At 49.4% G+C, this 16,775-nt stretch overlaps 1 protein-coding gene and 1 long non-coding RNA gene across 2 annotated transcripts; both read left to right on the forward strand.

Moving 5' to 3' along the window:
• The first annotated feature begins 280 nt into the window (after positions 1 to 280).
• Positions 281 to 3,815, forward strand: CD209 (CD209 molecule). The gene is made up of 8 exons (XM_043590203.1): positions 281 to 420; positions 580 to 654; positions 789 to 875; positions 1,584 to 1,661; positions 1,966 to 2,043; positions 2,260 to 2,411; positions 2,871 to 2,983; positions 3,358 to 3,815. Exons 1-8 carry the CDS (start codon positions 381 to 383, stop codon positions 3,497 to 3,499), a joined length of 765 nt encoding a protein of 254 aa, XP_043446138.1. The 5' UTR covers positions 281 to 380; the 3' UTR covers positions 3,500 to 3,815.
• A 9,781-nt stretch (positions 3,816 to 13,596) lies between these two features.
• On the forward strand, positions 13,597 to 16,074 carry LOC122488625. Its single transcript, XR_006298661.1, has 2 exons — positions 13,597 to 13,801; positions 15,528 to 16,074. It is a non-coding gene; the product is annotated as an uncharacterized LOC122488625 (long non-coding RNA).
• The last annotated feature ends 701 nt before the right edge of the window (positions 16,075 to 16,775 follow it).

Here is a 16,775-nt window from a genome sequence, read left to right on the forward strand (position 1 = left end):
AGGCGATGTATATACCCAGCACTAGCACCCCGTGGTAAACCTCACAGAAACAGTTCGAGGCAGGGCGCGTGTCCCGCTTCCCACCCGAGGAAGCTGAGACTCCGACCAGGCCGGGCCAGCGCTCGCAGGACTGGATAGGGTTGGAACAGCGCCTTGTGACCCCGGGGTTGACCGTGCGGCTCCTGCCCCCACCCTCCGTGCCTTCTCTCCTACTGGTGTCAGCACTTCATTCCTCCACCCTCTTTTCCGAGAGGAAGCAGTGTCCTGTTTTGTGTTCTTCTTCCTGAATCGGGGAGGAATGTTCCTGAGGAGGGGCTGCTGGGGCAGCACGTGGGGTTATAAAAACCACCGCGTGGAGGGGAGCCGGAGAGAAGAGGAGGATGGCGGAGATGTGTGACCCCAAGGAGCCGGATGACCCCGGTGAGGCTGAGCCCCCACCCTGGGGTGACGGCAGGGAGGGCCGGGCTCCCTCCAGGCCCCCCGGGGGAGTCAGGTCTGGCCTCCGGCTTGCAGTCCTGACGGCGGGGCTCGGGCAGGCTCGGCTTCAAAGCTCGGCTAAGTGTGTTCTGTCCCGTTCAGAGGTGGAGGTGTTTGGGAACCAGAGACTGGCTAAGAAATACACCGGCCTGCTCAGGAGCTCACGGAGCCTGCCAGGTACCGAGGTGGGCGTGTCCAGAGCGGGCATCCGGGCAAGGGGCAGCCGAGAGGCCTCCGCTCCAGCGTGAGGGTGGGGTGGGGCAGGGTCCGTCCCTGCGGACCTCAGCTCTGCCCGTCTGCTGGTCCTTCAGGATGTCTGACCCAGGCCCACCTGCCTCTGCTGCTGCTTCTCGTCTCTCTGGGCTTCTTCATGCTCCTGGTGACCACTCTGGTTCAAGGTGAGTCGGAGGCTGGGGGCTCGGAGTCTTGGGTCGCTTTAGGTTGTCCCTCCGGGAAGGTCTCGGTGCTATTCCGCATCGCCTTCTGTGTGGCTGGGGGCTGGTTACTACCCCTCTCTGAGCCTGTTTCTTCATCTGTGAAATGTAGCTCGTCTTCCTCCACACGGGACCTAGGCTCCCAGAGACCTTGAAACCAGATTTGACACCAGGTCAGGCCTGAAGCTGGTGCTGATGAAGGGCAATTCTCGGGGCTCCTGGGTGGGTCAGTTGGTTGAGCGTCCTACTTCGGCTCAGGTCATGATCTCATGGTTCATGAGTTTGAGGCCCGCATTGGGCTCCCTGCTGTCGGCACAGAGCCTGCTTTGGATCCTCCGACCCCCTCTCTTTCTATCCCTCCCCCACTTGCTGTTTCTCCCTCTCGCTCAAAAATAAATAAACATTAAAAAAAAAATTGGGGCGCCTGGGTGGCTCAGTCGGTTAAGCATCTGACTTCAGCTGGGGTCATAATCTCTTGGTTGGTGGGTTCGAGCCCCGCGTCGGGCTCTGTACTGACAGCTCGGAGCCTGGAGCCTGCTTCGGATTCTGTGTCTCCCTCTCTCTGCCCCTCCCCTGCTCACACTCTGTCTCTATCTTCCTCTCTCAAAAAAAATATTTAAATTTTTTTTTAAATAAAAAATAAATAAAGGGGAATCCTCTGGTCTGTTGCAGTCTCCAGGATCCACCAATCCCTGCAGAGAGACACAGGGGACCATCGGGAGAGGAACCATCAGGAGAGCCCCGGCCTCGGTGAAGGGCTAGATGCTGGGTTTGGGGCAGGAGAGGGCTCAGAGGCTGTGTGACTTTGGATGAGCCACCGCATACCCCTCCCCGCAGGGGTGAAGGAGGGAGGGTAGAGGTGGGGGAGGAGACTGGATCCCCGGGTGAGACCCTGGGGACGATGTCAGGCAAGTCATTTTCAGAGCCTCAGTTTTGTTGTGTGCATAATGGACTCTTGGGGTCCATTGTGAAATCTACTGATAATGTTGTCACGGGGCCCTCTCCACACCAAACACACCCTAGGTGCTTAATAATTGAAGTCTTCTTTTCCCAGGGGATGTTTCTCAGACCCAGAAACAATCATCCCTGGAGGAGATACTCCAGCAGCTGACCTGGATGAATGCCACCCTGGGTAAGCGTCAGACGCCAAGGTTGGGAGGGAGTTTGGGGATCCCAGGTGGGGCTGGAGCCCACCTTCTATGGCTCCTGGCTTCCTCAGGCTGGGGTCCGTCACACGGATTTCCTGGGGACTGAGCCGACAGCTGAACACAGGGGCCCGGCCCTGGGTTCCCAAGATCTGATGCACCTGCTGAGGGCCTGTCTGTCCCAACCCCACTCTCCTCCCCAGCTGGCCTGTGCCGCCACTGCCCCTGGAAATGGGAACTTTTCCAGGGAAGCTGCTACTTCTTCTCCCTGACCCAGAACACCTGGAAAGAGTCCATCGCCGCGTGTCAGAACATGAGGGCCCAGCTGGTGGTCATCAACAGCACTGAGGAGCAGGTGAGCTGAGCAGAGCACCCGACTGGGGCGGGACCTCAGGAAGGCCAGCGAAAAGCCTTCTGTCCCTCTTCTGCCCTCCCCAAGATGGAGGCTTGGGGCGGGGAGATGGCAGGAAAGGCTTCCTGGAAGAGGTGGCCTTGGGAAGGTCATGTGAGAGAAGAACATGCCCAAGAGGAACCCATGTGTGAACAGAAAGGGAACTCAGAGCCCTCTCGAGACTGTGCAGAATCTCTCCCCAGACATGAAGCCGAGGCTCAAGTAAACACGTTTCCACATGTGTACGCACATTAACACAGCCACGACACGCGCGCGTGTGAACACATACAACTTGAGTGAGGGCTATCGGCTGGACCACAGGTCTTCCATGGGGCGGGGGGGGGGGGGGGGGCAGGGGACCATGGGAATGTGGGCAGACATGGGGAAGGGTGATGTCTCACTGCCCGTCCTCCCCCGCCCCAGAAATTTCTGAAGTCTTGGAATACGAAAAATAGCCAGCGCACATGGATTGGCCTCAGTGACCACCACAATGAGGGTTCTTGGAGATGGGTGGACGACACTCCCCTCCAACTCAGGTGATCTCCCGGAGACAATGGCCTGGGAAGGGTGGGCGCTGAAACCCAAACCTGGATGCTCAGACTCTGGAATTGGAAAGCATCATCTGATGGGCTTGCTCGGTGGAGATGCAGAGTCCTGACTCCATCCCAGGGTGATTCTATAAATCTAGGTGTGGGCCCAGGAATCTGCATTTGTACTTTGCAAGCGCTGATTCCAGTGGGAGTGGTGTTTGAACCCTCGTTTTGAAAACGTTGCCTCTGAATCCTCGCCACTCTCTGAGTGCTCCTGGGGCTTTTGCCACCAAAGGCCAGGGACCAGCTCTTCCAAGGGTGGGCTGGGGAGTGGGCTCTGGGTGGAGCAGGGGGGCCGATGGCTTTGATGGTGTTCACAGCTTCTGGAAAGAAGGGGAACCCAACAACCACGGGGATGAGGACTGTGTGGAATTGTACAGTGACGGCTGGAATGACAACAGATGTAGTACAGAAAACTTCTGGATCTGTAAGAAGCCCTCGTCCCCCTGCCCGGGCCTCTGAGGGCCAGTGCTCCCCATGCCCCCCCCCCCCCCCCCGCCGTCTCCAGAGATCAGGCAACGAGCTCATGCATGCATGCTGCTTGTTTCTCTCGGGCTTCATTCTTTCTGCTTCTCCTGCTGGTGGACTCCCATCCTTCTCCTGCATGGAGGCCTTTAAGATCCTGAGAGAGATTCCGAGACCCCCTTCTCCTCTAAGATCTGTCCCTTTGTAGGCTGTAGACGTCTCCCTTCTTCTGTTGATGGTCTCAGCCCCTCTCCAACACCCCCCATGACATCCCCTTAATAAAGTCACACACTGCATTATGTGTTCCATTGAACTTCTGTCTATTTTTTTGGCCACTGTTTCACTTACTATAGTGTTAAATTATATTTGATATAAACGAGGGTATTGTTTTCTTTCACTCGGTTTCTCTCTACTACTGTGTATTTTATTTCTCAGATACAGTTTTGGATTAATTTGTAATTTGGGTTGGGAATATACATATATACATATAAGTATGTACATGTCTATGTGTCTGGCTATCTATTTATCTATCATCTATCTATCATTTATCTATCTATTATCTATCTATCTATCTATCTATCTATCTATCTATCTATCATCTATCTATCTATCCATCACCTATCAACCAATGTATCTATCTATCCATCTATCATCTATCATCTATCAATCAGTGTATCTATCATCTATTATCAATCTATTTTCTATCTATCCATCTATCTATCCTCTATCCATCTATCTATCCATCTATTATCTATTTATCTATCATCTATCAATGTATCTATCTGTCTATCTATCATCTATCTATCTATGTGTTCATTCATTCCTGAACACATCATGTCTTTATACGGCACTTTTAAATGTCCTTCAGTAAAGTTTTGTGACTTTCTTCATAAAAACTTTATTACTAAATGCATGTGTTAGTATGCTATTGATGCTGTAACAAATTACCACAAACTTTGTGGCTTAAAACAGCACAACTGTACCTCTTACAGCTCCAGACATTCAGTGTCTTAATTGTCTTCGTGTCCTTAACCTTTTTGACAAATACTAGTCAATTATTCCTTTTTTTAAAGTTTATTTTTATTTTCTTTTGAAGGTGGGGGGAAGGGACAGAGAGAGAGGGAGAGAGAGAATCCCAAGCAGGCCCCACACTGTCAGTGCGGAGCCTAACACAGGGCTCGAACTCACAAACCGTGAGATCAAGAGTTAGACGCTTAACCAACTGAGCCACCCATGCACCCCTATTTTTAATTTCTTTAACTTTATTTTTTAATTTTTAATTTTTTAAATGGCATCTGTGCCCTTTATTTCTTTTTCTTAATTTTTTTTAAATGTTTATTTTTGAGAGAGAGAAACAATAACTGGGGGAGGGACAGAGAGAGAGGGAGACACAGAACCCAAAGCAGGCTCCAGGCTCTGAACTGTCAGCACAGAGCCTGACGTGAGGCTCGAACTCACAAACTATTAGATCATGACCTAAACTGAAGTTGGATGCTCAACCGATTGAGCCACCCAGGTGCCCCGTATTATTTATTTTTTTATAATAGCTATCTCAGTGGATGTAAAGTGCTGTCTCATTATGCTTTAGGTATGCTTTTGGTTTGGGGTGTCCAGTGCTCTAGGTCTCCTCAGGAGGCAGAGCTAGGAAATACATGCATGTGTACTAACTGAAACACATACACATAGACTTCTATATTTATTTCTGTATCTATTTGTCTGTGTACATATATTAAAAACTATGAGTTCAGGGATGCTTGGTTGACTCAGTAGAGCACGCGACTCTTGATCTTGGGGTTGTGAGTTCAAGCCCCTGTTGGATGTAGAGATTACTTAAAAAAAAAAAGCACAAATTCATACTGATACTCTACTTCCTGTCCAACACTGCAGAGTTCATTCTGGCCTTTCCCCTGTGCTTACTTGTAAATTTTTGTAAAATTTTTTAATGTTTTTATTTATTTTTGGCAGAGAGAGCGCGCATGTGTGCGTGAGCATGGTGGGGGAAGGGCAGAGAGCGAGAGGGAGACACAGAATCTGAAGCAGGCTGCAGGCTCTGAGCTGTCAGCACAGAGCCTGATGTGGGGCTGAAACCCATGAACCTTGAGATCATGACCTGAGCCAAAGTCGGACACTTACCCGACTGAACCACCCAGTCGCCCCTCCCCTGTCCTTATTTGTAACATCTTTCAGCAACAGTGAGAGACCTGGCTCTCATTATTCACAATATATTTGCTAATCATTTGCTCAATCCTAGAATACACAGGAAGTAGTTTCAGAATTTATAATTCATATCTCTGTGAGAAACAATTATCCTGTTGTTGAAGTATATCCTTTCATGGATTCTTCAGCAAAGACTAATGGGTACAGAATTCCTTAACATCTTGTGTGTAATTGAAGGACAGCTGGGCTGGGTATCAAATCTTAGGTTTGTGCTTTTGTTCATTGAGTTTTTGTTTTGTTTTTTAAAGTTTGGGTTTTTTAAAAAAGAGAAATGGGGAAGGGGCAGAGAAAGAAGGAGAGAGAGAATCTTAAGGGCCCTGATGCAGGGCTTGATCTCACAGATGGTGAGATCATGACCTGAGCTGAAATCAACAGTTGGTTGGTTGCTTAACCACCTGAACCCCCCAGGTGCCCAGTTTTGCTGTGTTTTTTACATGACACTCATTGTTGTCTTGTTTTGAATGTTAGTTTTGAGAAGTCTTAAATCAGTAGAATTCTTTTGACTTGGTAAATTGTTTGATCTGGAGGACTTGAAGATTTAATCTTTGAAATTGAATAATTAAAAAATATGCTTCAGAGGCGGCCATTCTGGGTTAATTTTCCTAAGTACCTGTTGAGCCTTTTCAATGTGTAAATTCAGGTGATTTTCTATTTCTGAAAAAATTTTTTTGAGTATGGTTTAAATATTTAGCTCTGTTTTATTTTGTCTTTCTTCTCCAGGGACTCCAAAAATACACACATTATTCTTTCAGTCTGGACTTCCATTTTAATCCATTTCTCTCTGACCCTGTTTGGCTTCTTTCTCAAGTCATTATTATTTTTTGTTGTTGTTTTCCTGTCTTTTTTCTTCTATGCTTTATCAAATTTTCATTGGAGTCTATTCTCTCTTGAGTACTTTATAATTTATTCTACAGGTCTGAGATAATTTTGCCTTTTCTTCTATTTATTTCCTTCATTTATCCCTGTCCGTGTCAGTATTTTAGTTTTTGAATTTTTGATGTAAGGAGATTTTTTTTTTTTTTCATATGGGCAAATGCCCGTTTGACTACACAGTATTGAATTCTGTTTGGAGCGCTGACTTACAATTTCCTTCTACATCTTGACTCCTTTCTGGGAGTCGTTTTTCCTTTGTTGATTTGTGTGGATTTTCATTTCCTGAATTTTTGCAATTACTCTCTGTGGACTTAACTATGTTCCTTTTGTTCGGGTTTTTGTTACCGGGAACAGTCCATGAGCTATGAGGCTTGATGGCGCCCTCTTCTGTCAACACAGCAAAGGGACTTACTTTTGTATTTTTTGTTCTGCTTTGTTGGTGGCAGGAATAGGTTGAGAGACCTCCAATTTGTAGTTTTCTTTTGTCTTGAAGGGCTCTACATTTCCCCCTTCCATTCCTCTTCACCACCAGATTGCCAACCAGCTCCTCTCTCTTCCTTTTTCCCCTTTCTTTCTCCGGAAGCTATGCGTATTGAAGACTGTCCCTTATATTCATTCCTTTTCTAGAATTTGCACTCTCTCTGATCTGCTCAGGCATCACTGCAGTATTTTCAGGCGTGGGGTGAGCTTAGTCTACCCAGAGCTAGTTCTAGATCAACCTCAGATTGTTCTGCTAGTTTCCCTTTTTTGTATCCACTGGAGTTTTCCTCCATTGCCTTTGATTCAAGCATGAAGCACAAGGGCGGGGCCCTCATATTTCAATTCCATGATTCTTCACGTTTCCTCATGATCCTTTTACATTCTGGCATTCTTTGTGTTCAAGCTATACCATACCTTGCTTCCCCCTCTTGTGTTCTGTTGCTTTGGGAAGAAATATTTGGGAAACAGATAGATCTCCCCATGGTGGGACCCTCTTGAGATTCTTCATAACTGTTCCGATACTAATGGATAATGTTGTCAACACCAAAAGACATGAGTGGCATTGGTGTTGTTTTTCTAGGCTTACAGGGGACTCCCAATTGAGTTGACCTTATTTGCCAGACTGAAGATTGACCACAGCCAAACCACAGCCAAGATGGTGGTCTTCAGTGGAGGGTGGGATGAGGACAACAGAGGTTATGGCATCAGTAAACAGAACTGCTATCACTAGATATATAGGGTACTAAGGAAAGGTCAAGTGAAAGCTAACAGTTCAGCACTATTCACAATAGGCAAAAGGAGGAAACAGCCCAAATGCCCATCAACCGATGAACGGGTAAACAAACTCTAGTATATTCATACAATGGGATATTATTCAGTCATAAAAAGGAACTAAGTACTGACACCTGCTACAACATAGATGAACTTTGAAAACATTATGCTCAGTGGGAGAAACCAGACACAAAATGTCACATATATGGAATGTCCAAAGTAGGCAAATCTTCGTAAAGGCAGAAAGCAGATTCGTGGTTGCCAGGGACTGGGGGAGGGGAGGGGGGGAGTAAGTGCTAATTGGTCCAGGATTTCCTCTTTTGGGTGATGAAAAGTTCTGGAACCAGAGAGTGGGGATGGTTGCGCAACATTGTGAATGTGCTCAATGCCCCAGAATTGTACACTTTAAAGTGGTAAAAATGGTCAATTTTATGTTATGTGTATTTTACCGCAATGAAAAGGAAGTTAATGTTTCACTAAATATTCTGTTCTGTCCATTTGAATCTATGAGGGGATTGGATCTGTCACTCAGTATCCCCCAAATGACAGGTTCCTGGCAAATGTGGAAAAGCTGGGAGGTGGTTCTCTTGTCCACCTTCATGGCCACTTGGGCGATCTTGTGGCCAGTGCCATTGCTTCTTGGTTATAGGCCTATGAGACTCTTCTCAAGTTATCAACTATGAATATCACCTACTGGCTTGTTATGTGGAAACATCTCTTCTCTTGACTTCATCCTTTCTTGTCAAAATCAGATGGAAATTTCTAGACCCCCTTTTTTTGTAGCTGTTTAACTTTATTATTTTTTATTTTTATTTTATTTTATTTTTAACTTTTTTTAAAATTTACATCCAAGTTAGCGTATAGTGCAACAATGATTTCAGGAGTAGCTTCCTTAATGCCCCTGACCCGTTTAGCCCATGCTCCCTCTGTTTGTTCTCCATATTTAAGAGTCTCTTATGGTTTGTCCCCCTCCCTGTTTTTATATTATTTTTGCTTCCCTTCCCATATGTTCATCTGTTTTGTATCTGACATTCCTCATATGAGTGAAGTCATATGATGTTTGTCTTTCTCTGATTGACTAATTTCGCTTAGCATAATACCCTCCAGTTCCATCCACGTAGTTGCAAATGGCAATCAGCTTACGTTCTCCTGGTTCATGAGTTCAAGCCCCACATTGGGCTCTGTGCTGACAGCTCTGAGCCTGGAGCCTGATTCAGCTTCTGTGTCTCCCTCTCTCTCTGCCCTTCCCCTGCTCACGCTCTGTGTCCCTCTCTGTCTTAAAAATAAATAAACATTTTTGAAAAATTAAAAAAGAGGGAGAGACACCAGAGCTCCCTCTCTCCTCCATGAGAGGTACAGCGAGAAGGCAGCCATCTTCCAGCGAGGAAGAGAGCTCTCACCAGGAACCATATCTACAGGCACCTTGACCTTGGACTTCCCAGCTTCCAGACCCCTGTTGCTTATAAGCCACACAGACTATGGTATTTTTAAAATAGCAGCCTGAGCCGAATAAGACACATGCCTCTCACCCCATTCCTAAAAGCACGGATTTAAAATGATCTCCCTGTTCAGGGCCCAGGACTGGCTTTGTCCTTTTCAGCTGTAAGGGTGTGCATGGGTTAGGATGTGTGCAGTTGTTAGCAAGAGGCAACAACACAGACAGGTATAAACAAATGAACAAATGACTAACTGGCTCAGGTAACTGAAAGTCCTTCGGAGCGAGCCCAAAGATGCTGCTGAGGACCCCATGCCTGCCCATCTCTACTTCCTATGGTCTCCGTCCCAAGTTATGGGCTGAACGTGTGGTCAATTGTGATGACAGGCTTGGAGGAAAGGGCCAGGAGAAAACAGGGCTTGCATCAGAAGTGAAATCTAGTTATCACAAAAGACTCCCCACCACCCCGATTTTCCTGGGCCTCACCCCAGACTCACTGAATTGGACTCTCTTGGGTGTGGGTTAAGAATCTGCATTTTTTTTAAGTTTATTTTGAGAGGTGGGGGAGGGGCAGAGAGAGACAGAGAGAGAGAGAGGGAGAGAGAGAGAATCCCAAGCAGGCTCCACACACTGAACGCGGAGCCAGACACGGGGCTCAATCCCATGAACCACGAAATCATGACCTCAGCAGAAATCAAGAGTCAGCCACTGAACAGACTGAGCCACCTGGCCACCCCAAGGATCTGCATTTTAATAAGTGCCCCCAGGGAAATGCAAATGAAACCCACAATGGGATCTCCCTTTACACCCACTAGAACAGCTAGAATAAAAAAGATAATCGCAAATGTTGTCAGGGATGTGCAGAAATTGGAAACTTAGAAGACACTCATAAGAGAGCAGGGGCGCCTGGGGGGGCTCAGTCGGTTGAGCGTCTGACTTCGGCTCAGGTGGGTTCGAGCCCCGCGTCTGACTTTGTGCTGACAGCTCAGAGCCTGGAGCCCGCTTCGGATTCTGTGTCTTGCTCTCTCTCTCTCTGCCCCTCCCCTGCTTGTGCACTCTCTCTCTCTGTCTCTAAATAAATAAATGTTAAAAATTTTTAAAAAAGAGCAGATCTTCAAAATTCTCATCATGAGGGGAAAAAATGTATAATGTTAACTATGGAACTAGATTTATTGTGGAGATCACTTTGCAATATATACATATATTGAATCATTATGCTGCATTCTTGAAACTAATACAATGTTATGTGTCAATTATATTTTATATGTATTACTATATATATATAATATATATATAATTATATTATATGTGGTGAGTGTCTCGCATATTTTGCAATACGATCGCCTATCAAATGCCTGGTGATGCCAGCCCTACCCAGAGGCCACGGTGAGGCTCCTGACTGTCCAGCCAGTAGCCTTTGAGGATGAGGACACTGACCCCCAGAGAGAGCTGCTGCTGGAGGGCCAGGGGGCAAGGATTCCAAAAGCAGCCTCCCTGTCACCCTGCCTCTGTCCTCCCTCCCCCTTCCCTGCACCAGAGGTGAGAGGGACTGTGGGAGAGGCCACCAGACAGCTGACCAGGGAAACGCAGAGGAGGGAGATGAGTCCTGGCTTGCAGCCCCACCTCCGTCAGGGGCCTGGACCCGAACCCCTCAGGCTATGGCGGTTTGCTCTAATCTGTAACCTGCAGGTGACATTATCTACCCCAACGTGGGAAGATTAAATCAACTCGTACATGAAGTAGCTAGAAGAATGCCCAACGATAGCAGCTATTAAATAAACAAGCAGTTGTGACTCAGCCCGGACTCCCGAAGTCAGTCCCAAAATCGCCATCAAGGAGGCCATCAGGAAGCCAAGAGGGCACAGTGGAAGTCAGAGGGAGGTGATGGTTCCAGGGCGAGGGGGGCACGGTCCGAGCTGCCCTCAGTGAAGGAGGCATCACAAGTTAGCCCTACTTTCCACGTTGTCGGATCTCATCCAAAGCATCCCATGGCCTGGCTGTTGCCCCCAGACCACCCTGCACCACCTCTTGGAATTCCTGGAAGGCCCAGCCCGTCTCATTCCGCATCAGAAGCTCTGCCCTCTCCCTCCGGCCTCTTACAGTGATGTGTCACAGCCCGGTGCCCCGTTCCTTTTCCTGAGCGAAAGTAGGTTTTGGAGGTGAGCACCATGGGGCGAGAAAGAAAAGCCGTGGGTCCCCAGGAGTCCCGGACAAGGCGTTTGGGGATCGTAGGTGGACATGCGCCACTCCAGGGATGGCTCGGCAGCCGGGCACCCTGGGCGAGGCTGGGTTGGGACTCGGATCTTGGGGAGGGCGGCAGGGGCTGGCCCTCTCTGGTCTCGGCTTGGGCAGACTCTGATTGCCTCTCTGCCCATTCAGAGGAGGAAGGGCTGATAACCAGCGGGACCACTTGTCCCCAAAGACTTTGGATTCCGACAATCCGTGGTTTCCAGAACTTCACAGGTACAACAGGGTTAGGGCACGGAGCGCAGGTGACCAATACTGCCAGGCTCTTGGGCCCCGGGAGGTGGGGGCTGGGGACAGGCTTCCCTGGGGCAGGCGGAGGCAGGAACACAGGTATGCTGGAAGCACCCATCCTCCGCTCCCTCAGGGTGTCTGTTCTTCCCTCTCCTGCTCTTTACTGGGCTGCTGTGGCTGTCCTTGTCCAAGGTCAGCTATAGGCCCCCAGGGCCATGGGCTTCCAAGCCTGGTCTTTGGTGGCAGACATTGCCTGGGCAGGGAGGGGGGCACTTCCCAGAGAGAGATGGGGCTGTTTTCCTGGTCAGCTGCCCTCCCTGGTGGCCCACCCAGAGCCTCTCCCCACTCTGGTGCAGGGGCAGGGAGGGAAGGGGTGGAGGAGGCTCCACCCCCGCCCTCCTCGCGCATCTTCAGACGGGATGAACCAAGATCTAGACTGAGAAACAAGCTCCCTGAGGGCCCAGTGTGGGGCGTGCACACAGCAGGCACTACAGTCTCTTGTTCTGAGCTCCCTGCTTGTCCCAGTCTGGAAGAGATGAGGGTCGGGACTCCAGAGTTCTCCTGGGCTGGGGGGGGGAGGCGGGCCGGAAGTAGGGAGGGAAATGGGCCGTTCGGGGTGTAGAATCCAGGACAGACCCCCAACCCTCGAGGGACTGAAGACCGGGCAGACACAGGGATAGGGGTGTCCTGAGTCCCAGCCCTGTCCCACCTGCCCCAACAGCCTGCCTGTGCTGGTCCAGCCCTGGGAGTGGACATTCTTCCAGGGAAACGATTACTTCTCCAGTTCCCATCACAACGGACACAATTCTGTCACTGCCTGCCAGGAAGTGGGGACTTGATTCATCGTAATTGCAACTGCCTGTGGGGGGGGGGGGGGGCGGGGGAGTTGCCTGGGTGGCTCAGTCGGTTAGGCATCTTGATTTAGGCTCAGGTCAGGATCTCACCGTTTGTGGGTTTGAGCCCTGCGTCGGGCCCTGTGCTGACAGAGCGGAGCCGACTTGGGATTCTCTCTCCCTCTCTTGCTCTCTCTCTGCCCCTCCCCCCCCTTGTGCATGCACTCTCTCTCTCAAAATAAATAAACATTAAAAAAAAAAAATGCCGGGGAGCAGGTCTGCCTGTCCAGGGAGCCACCGTGACCCTGGGGCATGCACCTGGCCACAGGATTTTCTGGAAGACAGGCTGTTTGTTCCACTTGGAAAGGCGAGGAAGAGAAGGAAACGAACCAGGCAGCGGGCAAGGAGGTGCAACACTTGTGTTTGGGGAACGCCTAAACCGGAAACAAGCCCCAGGCGAAAGAACGAACGTTTAACGACCTGCGCTCTGCAGGGGGGACGGGGTGGGTGGTGAGGGGGGAAGCGAGTCCTGATGCGAAGCGTCCACCAGTCTCCCTCGTGTACATCCTGCCGCTGTGGCTGATTCCAAGCTGTTAACATGATGCCCCTCCACGCGGAGCTGAACAGAGACCGGCTCTCAGGGACTGGCTCGTTTTGCTTCCAGCACGCGAACCCGAGTCGTGAGTAAATTCGCGAGTAGTCCGTCCTGGGCGCCTGGGAGACGCTTGCGCACGCCTGGTGACCCAGTGTGTGTGATGGGAGAGCTGCTCAGGCCAGAGGGTCAGACTGAAAGAAGAACTTCCTGCCAAGTGCCTAGGGAGACGCTGAGCCCAAGAAGTGGGGGGTCAGAGCCCCCTCCGGACTCTTCTCTAGACACCAGAACTTTCTGCCACTGCAGACTTTTCAAGAGTAACCGCTTCACCTGCCAGGGGCTCTCAGACGTGGAACAGAAGCCACTGGATGGACAAATCACCCCGTGCTGCCCAGGCGAGTCTCGGGAGAAGGAAACGCTCTAGTGGGGGTGCGGGTGCGAAACCCTGACATGAGCTTTCCCCGGGGATCCTCCCCGGGCTCCCTGACCCCGTAGGCCTAAGAATCTGGGATTTCTACCGAGTCGAGGAAGGCGGTGCTCACATACTCCGGCTCAGATAGGTTGCCGGGTGCCCCAAATTCTACCATCAGAGCTCCAGCCAGGATGAGCTTGCAGTCCAGGTGAATGCTTGAAAAAAACTTTTTTCAGTTTATTTGTTTACTTAGAGAGAGCAAGCTGGGTAAGGGCAGAGAGAGAGAGAGAGAGAGAATCCCAAGCAGGCCCCGCACTGTCAGCGCAGAGCCCGATGTGGGGCTCGAACCCACGAAATGTGAGATCGTGACCTGAGCCTAAATCAAGAGTCAGACGCTTAACTGACTGAGCCACCCAGGTGCCCCTGAGTGCTGTAAAACATAGCGTATTGGGGCACCTGGGTGGCCCTGTCGGCTAAGCGTCCACCTTCGGCTCAGGTCACGATCTCATGGTTTGTGAGTTCAAGCCCCGCATCAGGGTCTGTGCTGACAGCTCAGAGCCTGGAGCCTGCTTCGGATTCTGCGTCTCCCTCTCTCTGTCCCTCCCCTGCTGACATTCTGTCTCTCTCTCTCTCTCTCAAAAATAAATAAACATGGGGCGCCTGGGTGGCGCAGTCGGTTAAGCGTCCGACTTCAGCCAGGTCACGATCTTGCGGTCCGTGAGTTCAAGCCCCGCGTCGGGCTCTGGGCTGATAGCTCAGAGCCTGGAGCCTGTTTCCGATTCTGTGTCTCCCTCTCTCTCTGCCCCTCCCCCGTTCATGCTCTGTCTCTCTCTGTCCCAAAAATAAATAAACGTTGAAAAAAAAATTTTTTTAAATAAATAAATAAATAAATAAACATTAAAAACATTGAACACCATGGTAACAACCACTGTAGGCAAAACCCACAGACAGATGCTTATAGTTAACATGTGCTACTCTAATGAGAGAAGCAGGATATTTGCATAATTTCCAATTTGTGTTATCTCCCCCGAAAAATATTTATTAATTACTGTGCTGGTTTTAACATGGGTTCGCACGGGGTGCCTGGGTGGCTCAGTCGGTTGAGCATCCGACTTCAGCTCAGGTCACGATCTCACAGTTCATGAGTTCGACCCCGCATCGGGCTCTGTGCTGATGGCTCAGAGCCTGGAGCCTGCTTCGGATTCTGTGTCTCCCTCTCTCTCTGCCCCTCCCCCCACTTGTGCTCTGTCTCTCAAAAATAAATAAATGTAAAAAAATAAAATAAAATAAACCACACAGGTTCACACATGTAAAAAAATTTTTTTTAAGTTTTATTTATTTTTGAGAGAGAGAGAGAGAGCTAACAGGAGAGGGGCAGAGAGAGAATCCCAAGCAGAGTCCAGAGTCAGCCCAGAGCCTAATGTGGGGCTTAAACCCATGAACCATGAGATCGTGACCTGAGTTGAAATCAAGTTGGACACTTAACCAACTGAGCCACCCAGGCACCCCTGTTTACACATTTTTTAAAAGTGCTTCCTGGGGGAGGAGGGAATTAATTCTCTTCCCCTTGGAGTGGGGCCGGCTTAGGGACTCACCTCATAGGAATAAAGCAGTGTTTATCAACCTTGTTTTAAATTTTGCACACACCCCCCCCACCAAATAGCCTTTTAAATATTTTCCCTCCTTGCCCCCTTATATCCAATATTAAGAAGTAAGGGGTGCCTGGGTGGCTCAGTTAAGCGATCAACTTTGCCTCAGGTCATGATCTTGTGGCCCCGTGAGTTCGAGCCCAGCATCGGGCTCTGTGCTGACAGCTCAGAGCCTGGAATCTGCTTCGGATTCTGTGTCTCCCTGTCTCTCTGCCCCTCCCCCGCTCGTGCTCTGTCTCACTCTCAAAAATAAAATAAACACACACACAATTTTTTTTTAATAAGGTCATGAGGACGGACCCTAACCCAGTATGACTGGGGTCCTTATCAGAGGAGGTTAGGACACAGACTCGAACAGAGGGACGATCATGTGAGGACACAGGGAGGAGACGGAGTGTATGCCCCCACGAGAGACGCCTCGGAAGGAACCAGACCAACTTGCCCACGGCTGGACCTCAGACTTCCAGCCTCCAGAGCCGTGAGACAACACGTGTCCGGTGTGTTAGTTGCCCTGTGTGTGGTCCTTTGTCGCGGCAGTCCTAGGAGGCTAACGGGGGGTCTGGACTCAATCCTGGAACGGGAAAAGGACACCCGTGGAAAAACGTGAAACACAAACGAAGCCTTTTGTTTCGCTAATGGTATTGCACCAATGTTCCTTTCCTCTTTTTGACAAGTGACAGTAATTTAAGATGTTAACAGGAGAGGAAGCTGAGTTAAGTGTATACGGAACTTCCTGCACTATCTTTGCAATTAATCTGTAAATCCAAATGGTTGCACAACAGCGTGAATGTGATTGATGCTGTTGAGCTGTGTGCTTAAATATGATTAAGACGAAAAATTCTATGTTGTATGTGTGTCTTTTACCACAATAAAACAACTCTGTCAAAAATCTACTTGGGATGTTTAGGGACGCCCGGGTGGCTCAGTCAGTTGAGCGTCCGACTTCGGCTCAGGTCATGGTCTCGAGGTTCATGAGTTCGAGCCCCCCGTCAGGCTCTGTGCTGACAGCTCGGAGCCTGGCGCCTGCTTTGGATTCTGTGTCTCGCTCTCTCTCTGCCCCCCCACCCCCGCCACGCGTGCTCTGTCTCGTCCCTCTCTCCCAGAAAAAGAGAGAAATATTAAAAAGTGTTTTTAAAAATCTACTTGAGGGGCGCCTGGGTGGCGCAGTCGGTTGAGCGTCCGACTTCACCCAGGTCACGATCTCGCGATCCGTGAGTTCGAGCCCCGCATCAGGCTCTGGGCTGACGGCTCGGAGCCTGGAGCCTGTTTCAGATTCTGTGTCTCCCTCTCTCTGTGCCCCTACCCCGTTCATGCTCTGTCTCTCTCTGTCCCAAAAATAAATAAAAAAAACGTTAAAAAATTTTTTTAAAAATCTACTTGGGATTTTTATTGGGATGTTGCTGGATTTATAAATTAATTTGGGAAGAATTAATATCCAAGAGTTTTTCTTATCTTGGGAAAAGGATGTTTTCCCTTCCTCATTCTTTTCCAAACGCTCATTGCTCAGACATAAGAAGGCCACGCCCTTTATAG

The sequence above is a fragment of the Prionailurus bengalensis genome, chromosome A2 (genome assembly GCF_016509475.1).
Source record: "Prionailurus bengalensis isolate Pbe53 chromosome A2, Fcat_Pben_1.1_paternal_pri, whole genome shotgun sequence".
NCBI classification, from domain to species: Eukaryota; Metazoa; Chordata; class Mammalia; order Carnivora; family Felidae; genus Prionailurus; species Prionailurus bengalensis.